This window comes from Herpailurus yagouaroundi, unplaced genomic scaffold (genome assembly GCF_014898765.1).
Source record: "Herpailurus yagouaroundi ecotype Mexico unplaced genomic scaffold, PumYag 199, whole genome shotgun sequence".
NCBI lineage: Eukaryota > Metazoa > Chordata > Mammalia > Carnivora > Felidae > Herpailurus > Herpailurus yagouaroundi.
Genome location: NW_024412430.1, coordinates 18,098,774 through 18,109,159, shown reverse-complemented (window position 1 = coordinate 18,109,159; position 10,386 = coordinate 18,098,774). Strand labels below are relative to the sequence as shown.

Sequence of the window (10,386 nt, the reverse complement as noted above, 5' to 3'; positions counted from 1 at the left end):
GCGCGGAGCGGCTGCCGGACGCCTCGGGTGCCGGGGCGGGCGGACCATGGATCGTGCGGCGGGCGCCGTCCTCGGGATGCTCTTTCTTTTGTCTGCTCGGCCGTGGAGCACGGCGGTGGCAGGGAGCCCTTGTGAGTACGGCACATCTTTTCCAACTTGCGTTGACAACTTAGGATTTGTGTTTTTATTAGTAACGAGTGTTTGCAGATGGCAGCGCTGGCGTGTTTGGGAAAAGGAGGCATTCCAAAAAAAAAAAAAAAAAAAAAAATCTCTCCCAAGTACCAGCGCCAAGATAGGAAGGTTTCTCTTGCTTTGCTTTTTCCCTCCTGCCAAGTCTGAGATCCAGCAAAAGCCTGTGTTTGACTTTTTTTTTTTTTTTTTTTTTTTGCCGGCGAGCTGAATCTTCCCTGAGAAAGCTCAAGTTTTTAGTAAAACCTGCAGCGGGCATGAGAATACAGAGGCGCGGAGAGTCCGGCGGGAGAATAGCTTCAGAGGAGGGGAGGCCAGCAGGCCGGCGTGGTCATTTATCTCCTTGCGGTGTACACGCGTTCGGGAGGAAGCGTGTCAGCGCGAAGCGGCGGGTCCTGCATTAGCGCACACGTTTGCAGCGGGCGCTCTGCGGAATTCGGGGCGCCGCGGCGCCGCCCACCCTGCCTTGGAGGGTCCCCGGGATTCCGGGAAGCCGGACCCCTCACGAGGTAAAGGGAGGGACAGCCTGCCTTCCAGGCTCCTGTAGTCCGTGCACCTGCTTGTGTGTGGCGACGTGCGTGTTTCTGCTTTTGTAGGTTCCCTGAGGCTACGGTAGCCTCTGGGTCCCGGGCTAGCTGCCGCCGAGTCCCATCTAAAGATGCTCGCTAGCCCGCCTCGAGGTATCTGACTCTGGAGATCAGGAGAAGTTTGAGGAGTGTTGTTCAGATTGACACCTCCATCCAGGGCATTTCTTGCCTTGATGGATTTTAAGAAACTCCCTGTCCTCCCCCTATCCCCCCTTCCCTTCCTGTCCCATCCGCCTAAAGAAAATTAAAAAACAAACAAACAAATCAGGTGTAGGGCTTCGGACAAGCTAGTAATACATTTCAAGAAAGTGCTAGCAGGCGTGCTCAGAAACCGACTTTGCTGCTGGGTACCCGGATTTAGCTCTTGGGGCCCCACCTCTGTCCTCACTGGGAAGCCGGCTCAAGTGGGAAGCCTTGCACATAGAGTTACCTTCGCGCCCATTCATGCACGGATGCCGCGGGGCTGTGAAGGTTTTGCGGTGTCATGGTCTAGTATCAGCTTATTTAATGCCATGTCGTGTGTGAGTCACTCCTCAAAATGAGCCTTAATCTCCTTGAAGCAGCTACTGCCCCGCGTTTCAGACACAATTTTAATTTAGCTTGGTGGGACAACTGCTCTGAATTAATTAAAACGGGGGCGTTTACATACAATCAAATCCTTAAATCCTTCGGCAGAGCACTTGTTATTGTGCTAAGAAATTCAAAATGACTAGTACTAAGTGATTTGCTGATATTCGTACATTGGAGAATAACTCAACGTCCTTACTCTGAGGTGCCATTAAAAAGTCACCGGAGGTCACTCGTACTTCAAGGAAACGTGGGTTCGAAAATCCTTCCCAGGAGAGAAAGCAGAGGGCCGGCTTCTTAGTGGTGATTGCAACATATGGGCAAGATCAGTGGTATTTATTTTCACTTAGTATTTTACTCCCTGAAATCCACGTAGGTATCATGTTCTTTCACACAGAGCCTCCTTCTTACAAGGCACCTGCTCTGGGGTGCTCTGTGACTGATTATCCATGCAGGTTCCCATGTCTGAATTGGATGTGTCCCGAGCTCAGTCCCCCTGGGACTGAGTCTCTGGGTGACTCTTCAGATGTTGATGCTGGTTTTTTTTGCCTCTCAGCCTCGTGTACTTAGGTGTATTTGGGACTCTTCTCAAAAGTTCCATAAATTAACCTATGTAAATTTGCATTGCTAAGGGCATTTTATTTATTTATTTTATTTATTTTTATTTTTTCAGTATATGAAATTTATTGTCAAATTGGTTTCCATACAACACCCAGTGCTCATCCCAAAAGGTGCCCTCCTCAATACCTATCACCCACCCTCTCCTCCCTCCCACCCCCCATCAACCCTCAGTTCTCAGTTTTTAAGAGTCTCTTATGCTTTGGCTCTCTCCCACTCTAACCTCTTTTTTTTTTCTTTTTTTTTTCCTTCCCCTCCTCCATGGGTTTCTGTTAAGTTTCTCAGGACCCACATAAAAGTGAAAACATATGGTATCTGTCTTTCTCTGTGCTAAGGACATTTTAGATAACTAAAGTTCAAGTCCTTGATGGGATCACCACAAAGATGACCCTCTTCAAGGGTCAAGTATACATTTCAATGACTTCGAAGATTCACAGGGGCCACCCAGATGGCGTTTGATAATTTCCCAGTAATCCCCTTTGGCATCATGTGTAGCAGTAGACGTAAATGGTGAATGAATCGCATGCCTGGATTAGCTAATTTGCCGGATTCAGTTTTTCTTTAACTCCAGCATATTTGGGAAGTGTGTGTTCGATGTGTGTGCAAGCACGGTACATCAGACATGGATTTGTAGTCTCTTATCACTAAGTCAAGGCAGAGGGGTCTTTTTGTTGTTGTTGTTGTTTTGTCTCATCATTTGAGAAATTCTAGAGAGGAGTTTGCCAGCAGTGTGGGATTTAAGCTACGAACAAGAAATCACGAATATCAACATTGCTTAAGAAATTTTAAATCAGGAAATGACACACTGGAGGGAAAATGTTTCTAAATGGCCATGACCATGGGCTTGTTTTGTTGTTCCGTATTCTCCGTCTTTTTGAAGATAAAACAAGTGGGCTGAACTGCCTCCTCCAAAATATGGCCACGGACTTGATATTTAGAAAAAACATGTGAACATCTATCTAGTCTGCCTTTTAGAACCCTCTGTCCCAAGTCAAGACGAGAGTGTTATAATATGATCTGTCCTCTGAAATAACTCAAGAGGGAGGTTATAATATAGGTTTCCAAGTTAGAGCCCTGCTTTCTAGAAGTTCTTATGTAGGCTGTTGCCTCCTTTAATTCTTACCAAGCGCCACAAATGGAAGAAGGCAATAGCTCTCTGTTTTAGAATTATTCTTGTAAATCCACGACTCCTTTATGAATTTCAAGACCTTTCTGGAGGCAGAAGAGATAGGATCTGAATATGAAAATGTCAACATTTCGATTGTGTATTTAGTGTTGTAAGCCTGTGTCCTGGATCGCACCTCAGTCCGAGGGGTAACGTTCACCCCCTCCCCACTTAGGAACAACACAAGTGAAAGTTAATGTACAGCTGAATTATTTTCCCCATGTAAGTAAGGTACAAGCTGTGGCTGATAGCTGATCCCCCCCCCCCCGCCATCGCCACTGAATAAGGATAGACGCATATGTTAGAAACTTCAGTCGTTGATGGTGATTATTTGTGATATAAATGATGACATTTTTACAGATCGCGGGATTCAATTTAGTGAGTATGACTGACTTGTTCTTCCTTCGTTAAATCTCAGTACTTGTAATTTTCTCTAGAAGCTTCCTTGTGATTCCTTCCCCTGTCAAAAGCACCCTTCTCGTTTCATGGAAAAAAAAAAAAAAAGATCTATTTCTGGCCCACTGCAGGTGGGGTATACACTTTGAATTGCCCTTGTAGGGGTGATCATGTAAATTTGTTTTTCTATATTGGCACCTGTCCTCTTCCCCATTAAATCCTAGACCAGAGAGGTCTCTGACCATGAAAGGGGGTGTGGATCGAGCCCATTTTGTTTGCCAGCATGGGAAACAAACCCATGACCTTCACAACTACCTAGTGTTTGATCTAAGCAATAAACATGTTAACACCTCAATTTGAAGATTTGTACCAGAGTTGAACCCTTTCTTCATTCGAGCCTAAGCTGCTTTATGTGCAGAAGCATTACTGTATCTTCTTTGACGAAAGTGCATTCATATAATCCCGTGGTAGAAATTATCATCCAATAGTATGCTTTTGTAATATGAATAACATACATAGCTTGATGTAATAGTGAGACAGTTGAAGTGTATGAATTATCCTAACTTGGTGACATGATTAACCTTAATAATTTGGTATAAAAATATATGCATGCAGACTGGGTGACTGGACATAATGCTACAGTTGCTAAGAAGTATGAAATCACGACAACTTATTTAAGCAAAGTACTTGTCATATATCTCTTCTCGAGGGTTTTGTTTTTCAGAAATAGTGGACGCAGATTCTTTGTAATTATTTGCTAAGTGTCATCAAAATTCTTTATTGCTAACTGAGCCTACTCAATCTTCCAGTAATGTCAGGAGTGCTAAGAGGCTCAAAGTAGTCGACAAAGAAATTTCGCCTTGGCTATTACGGACTAAAATCCTTCCAGTATTTTAATAGGCTCAGGCTTTTCTTTGCCTTAATAGCATGCTTAGTGCTTGTCTAGAGGGAGTCCAGTCTTCCAAGTTAATCAGCCTAAGGTGTCAGAGGGTGTGCCCGTGGAGCAGGTGAATGGGGAACCCATTCTCGATACAATGAAACGTGTTGGGGAAAATGAGCTCAGAATATGGGGATGTGTGTTTTAGCAGGAACTGGAGCTGAGAGTTTTTTTGGAAAGAGCCTTCCACAAACTAGTGAATAGATCCTTAGTTATAGTATTTGAATACACTTCCCAGAAATACTGAAGGTGAAGGTGCTTTTCAGAAGCAGAGAGAAAACAAAAACCTCTTCTCTCCAGAAAACTTGCAAAGTCCATGGTGACTGTCAGCACAAAGTGACAGGCAAGAACAGAGCTGGGTTTTTTGGGGGTTGACACTTCACGATTTTGGAAGATTCTCTAAGCAAAAATAAACGAAATAACCCTGAGGACGTATCATCGGTGACCCTCCCAAGCCTGGAAGGGTGTTTTGGGGAGAGGACTGGAGGTCATGAGAATCCACTTTTTTGAGTTGATTTCGGAAAAAACCCAGCTCATTCAAAACTACTTCATAAGGGACATATTCATTAACAAAAACGTCTCAACTGAACAGATTTCAAGTTGAAATTTTCTCCTTAAGTCAAAATTAGACTTTGAATATAAAAGTATAGAATAGCTCCAACAATTTGGAAGTAATAGACCCAACGTTCTTCCCCCCACTTACTTTTAGAGCCTTTAAAAGGCTTGGCTTCCACATACAGAATTCTTCAGAGTAACTTCTGCAGGGTCCCCTTTGCACCCACCTGTCACCTGTGACCTGCTGTGCTGCTCATTGCTTTGGGCGTCACTTGCTTTGTGTTGAATAACTTTTAAAAACTAAATTATTAATGTCGGCCTTTTTCTGAAAGGCATTAGACTAGATGTAACACGTTCTTTCAAAGTAGACATCCTTGTGATTCCTAGTTTGAATTTTATGGCATAGGGTTACACGCTTTAAAAATGTCTTGGGGCGCCTCGGTGGCTCCGTGGGTTAAGTGGCCGACTTCGGCTCCGGTCATGATCTCCCGGTTTGTGGGTTCGAGCCCCGCATCGGGCTCTGTGCTGACAGCTCGGAGCCTGGAGCCTGCAGCCTGCTTCAGATTGTGTCTCCCTCTCTGTCTGCCCCTCCCTCCCCCTCTCTAAAATAAATAAGCATTATAAAATTTAAAAAATGAAAACAAGTCTTTTATCATGCGTTAAGAAAAATTATACACAGCCTGTAAATTCTGCGAAAAGAGTATGACACCATGACCTTTTTACTGTTACGCAGAGCATTGTTTAATGCCCACATGATCGTTTAATTATTCAGAAGAACGCACCCATGCCTGACTTGGTCATTTACTATTTGACCAGAGCTTAGACACTAAGATGTTACAAGTTAAATTGATTTTTTTTTTTTTTTTTTTAGGTTCGAAGGGTAACTACAAAGGTTTTATTGCACGCTAGCGCAGTCGTAGGACAAAAAAATGGTGTAATGTATCTTCTGTGGGTTGTGGCTTTTATCACTCGGTGGCACTCTGATAAGATGCTCGCGGAGGGTGTGTTACCTCTAACTCAGAGAGAGAAACACGAGAAGAGTTTGCTTTTTTAACCAGCAAATATAATACTTTTGAACGCATCCTTTCAGGGGATATGGTAAATAGTGCGCCACATACGCAAATTCATGTCTTCCTGAGTTTTATTGAGATGTGGCTTTCCGATACTCCCCCACTGGGGGTCCCATCCGCGAATCCGCATGGTGGTTGTCCACGGAGGAGGGATTCCTATGCCCAGTGTTCGAGGGGCCACCCCTGGGGGCTGGGGGGGGTGGGATGTGGCCGGACAACCTTGCTGGAATCTGTAGTGGTCCTGTAACCTCGGGCGCTGTGGCTGAGATCTAATGTCCCACATGCCCCCGTCATTCCCATCCATTGCTCGGGGTGTTCAGGACCCAGCCGAAGATTTCTCCGGAGCTTGCGAGCAAGCAGGGAAATTACAAGCTTGCATGACAGCAGGAGTGACCGGTTGCCTTGCGACATTAACTGAGGCACTGCCTTCAGGACTCATGGTTCTAATTAGTGTGTGTGTGTGTGTGTGTGTGTGTGTGTGTGTGTGTGTGTGTTTTAATTTTAACATCTATAAATCCCCAGGTAACCAGAGAGCTTGATAAAGTTAAGCTAAGCACACTGTTTCTGGGAGTGGGGAACCGATGGCAGGGGTGGTAGAGTGACCGCTGTGTGTGTGTGTGTGTGTGTGTGTGTGTGTGTGTGTGTCCCGAGGATGTGGACGGGCAGAGAGCTGCTGGAGGGATTAGGAACCCCTGTCAATCGTTGTAAGCGAGGCACGTGGTGGATTAGTTGGCAATCCAGGTATGCAGGATGGAGTCATTTCTTACCAGCTATTGTGTAAAATGGATATTCTCCAGTTTGGATTTCTGAGCGTGTGAGCAATTAAGAAATACGACATCCGCCCTGTCCCCGTTGATCTCACGGGTGCTGGGTCCCCTGGAGCTGGTACGCAGCCGTCCCCATCTCGCAGCCCCTACCCTGTCCTGGTCCCTGGGAAGAGCTTACCAAGGAAACGCTGGTAGGGTTTGGATTTAAAGGCCAGTAGACACACGAATTTCTAGCATTTTAGCATTAGAAAATAATGCAGTAATTTGATTCAGATCAAAGAAAGTCATTTTAATCAAAACCACTATTATGGAAGAAAATATATATTTTTTCTAAATATTTATTTTTGAGAGAGAGAGAGACAGCACAAGTGGGGGAGGGGTAGAGAGAGAGGGAGACACAGAATCTGAAACAGGCTCCAGGCTCTGAGCTGTCAGCACAGAGCCCAACGTGGGGCTCGAACCCACGAACCGTGAGATCATGACCTGAGCTGGAGTCGGATGCTCAACTGACTGCACCACCCAGGCGCCCCTGGAAGAAAATATTTAAAGAACTGTGATCGATTTTAATGTCTCAGATTTGGCAGATTTAAGAAAAATAATACATGTCTGTAGACATCTGTTCAAATGTTTTGAGATTATCAAGATTAAGGATTTATTGTGTAGCTTTACATTTGCCATGTTTTTGACGTCTAAAACTTGAGAATGATGGAGGCACCTGGGTGGCTCAGTCGTTTAAGCCTCCGACTTTGGCTTAGGTCGTGATCTCACGGTTTGTGAGTTCGAGCCCCATGTGGGACTCTGCTGATGGCTCAGAGCCTGGAGCCTGCTTTGGATTCTGTATCTCCCTCTCTCTCTGCCCCTCCCCTGCTCATGCTCTTCCTGTCTCTCTCTCTCAAAAATAAATAAACATTAAAAAGATAAAAAAATAAAACTTGAGAATAAGAGCATTGCGACATTAATGGTATTACAACATGAAGAGAAAAAATAAATAGCTGTGTACTGTCATCAGGCAAGCTAGCCAGTCTGTGATGTGATTCTTAGACTTCTTGTTGAGTTGATTCCCCGTGAGCCTTGACATTCTCAAGCACATCCTTTTCTATGATGTGGAATGTGTAGGCAGTGCTAAGAGTTAAAAAAAAAATTGGAGGGCTCAAGGAGGGTAGGTTGATAGAGTTTAAGGTGTATTTCAGGGAGTTTAAGGGAGCAAACACCAAAATTAGGCTTTCTTAAAGAATCACGAACATTTCTGAAAATAAATTTTGCAGACATAGAACCCAGGAGAGTCGACAGATACCAAAGTCTGTTCCCTGTTAGGGAAAGGCAGATGATCCCTTCTGAATTACAGTGCAAGGCTAAGAAAGCACGATGTTGGTTTTCTGGATCATAAGAATAAAATTTTGATCGTAAGAGTTTATTATTATTTTTTGTCATGATGAGCTACTGATCTGCTTTAGTAAACCCGAAAACCTGGTCTTTGACAAATTTACATCACTGCTGATGATCGATTTTACTCGTTCTCCTTGTAAGCGATGAGACTCATTTGTTGGAGGACAGGTTGCACGTTTGCCTGGAAAAAAGATCCTTTCCCTCGTGAATATTGTTGCAAAGTGAGGCAGGAGGGAGTGGAGGGCTAGTGTTTGCTTTAACATGAAAAAGACACCGATGTCATTAATCGTGGCCCTGTTCTCCAGGATGAGGCTGGGCAGCCCCCCCGGGTCCCCCACACCTCCACTCTGGGAGCCTCCAGCAGCACCTTCCTCCTCCATTGTCTTGGACAGAGGAAGACTGGGCTGTGAGGCCAAATGTCTCCGTGGGTTGACTTGGGTGGACTGGGCTGTCCCAAGAGGTGTCCCTCTGCCTTCGCTGCTGCCCATGGGATCAGCACTGAGTGGGAGGGTGGCAGTGAGGAGGAGAAGGTTGCGTGTGCCCAGGAACACTTTTTGGGACTCAGTGGTTGTTGGATTTTGTACGTCGACTAGTAAGAAACGGGGCGGGGGGTGTCAGGATTAGGTATTGGCAAGCATCTTTCAGTTACAAGTGAACAGAAGACCCAATCCAATGGACTTAAACCAGAACGGGAATAGTCGGTGCACATCATTTCATTTCAGGCAAGTTGGAGACACTTGGTGACACTGTGCCACGAGGGCTGGCCTCTCTTCCTCTTTCGGCTCCGGCTTCCCATGTTGGCCGGAGGCTCAGGCAGCATTCTGTTTGGCAGCTCCATGGCCAAGGTCGAGCTGTCTGGGCAGCGCTGTTAGAGGGAATGCCTTCCCCTATTTGGACTGTGGCCCTTATCGCTCTGAGGCAGTGAGCACTTATTTATTTGTTCGTTCCCTTGTTCCAAACTCCAAGCAAGCAGGGACTGCTTGAGGGAACAGGGGTAGTTCGGAGACAGGGGGCTGCAGGGTAAGTAAAAAGGTGAATGATTCTCTTTCCCCAAATGCCAGCAAAATCCCCAGACCTGACTTGCATTGTCTCTTCCGGGTTGGGTAACCGTTCTTCCCCGGGGACTGTGACAGGAGGGCGTGGCCTTCGGACTGACCAGGGGTGTGGCCAAGAAGTGACCAGGACTTGGTCCTTGACCGGGTGCTCTGCCTGCATCTCTTGATGAGAAAGTGAAATGCACCATCCATTTAGGTAATTAGTTTAACATCTATTATGAAAGCATTGGCTTTGGGGCTCTTATCTGCTTCATACAACAGATGGCTGGTTACGTGTATGCCTCCTTCATTAGATTTTAAACTTCCTGAGAACAGAATCACATTTCTTTGTCCCTACAGTTCTGCTGATGGTGCTCCGTAAGTATTTACCAAAAAAAGAGAGAAGAAATTAATATATTGAAAATACGCTAGTTTGAAAGTATATGGTGAAATCCTGGAGAATCCTCCTGTGTATTTGATAATCATTTTGCAGGTAGCCTAATAAAAAATTAATTTTCACGTGAGTATCCCCAAGCTCACCATTTGTCCGTGGAAAGATCCACTGGCTGATTTTGAATGTTTCATTTTCTTTCGGTAGCAAAACGCATGACATAATTTCTGCCCCGAGGCTTTGATGAGAGGCATGGTGCGTGTTATAAAAACCGCCGGGATTGAGGAGGGCACCTGTTGGGATGAGCACTGGGTGTTGTATGGAAACCAATCGGACAATACATTTCATATTAAAAAAAAACAAAAAAACTGCTGGGAGCCCCCGAGGGAGCACTGAACAGGCCAGGTGACAGGGGCGCTACCCAGGACCGGTGAGCAGGAAAGAGGAGGCCTCTGGGCAGGGGCCGTTAGACAAGATGTCTGTTTCTAGGGAGATCCTAGATCAAGTCTGAGCCGGGCTCCGTAGTCGGGGTCTGAAACAGGTGCCGGGAAGCAGCGTGTACCTGGAGCTCTCCAGAAGCCTGGTTTATCAACTAGATAAGCGAAGCGGCATTTAATCCCGGTGGGAAAGGCTGGTGGTGCATCGGGGCAGACAGATGGCCGTTGCACCTCAGTGTGGGTGTCCAGTTCTCTCCTTGGCAGCCGGGAGGCTGAATTCATTTGAG

The 10,386-nt window shown here is 45.6% G+C and overlaps 1 protein-coding gene across 1 annotated transcript in view; it reads left to right on the top strand.

Moving 5' to 3' along the window:
- The first annotated feature begins 6 nt into the window (after positions 1-6).
- The window catches only part of LOC121013550 (contactin-associated protein-like 3), a 195,015-nt gene continuing 184,635 nt past the window's right edge, over positions 7-10,386 (top strand). Inside the window, exon 1 of the mRNA XM_040449262.1 lies at positions 7-131. Within this exon, the coding sequence (XP_040305196.1) occupies positions 47-131 (85 nt within the window). The 5' untranslated portion in view covers positions 7-46. The remainder of the gene's footprint in view (positions 132-10,386) is intronic.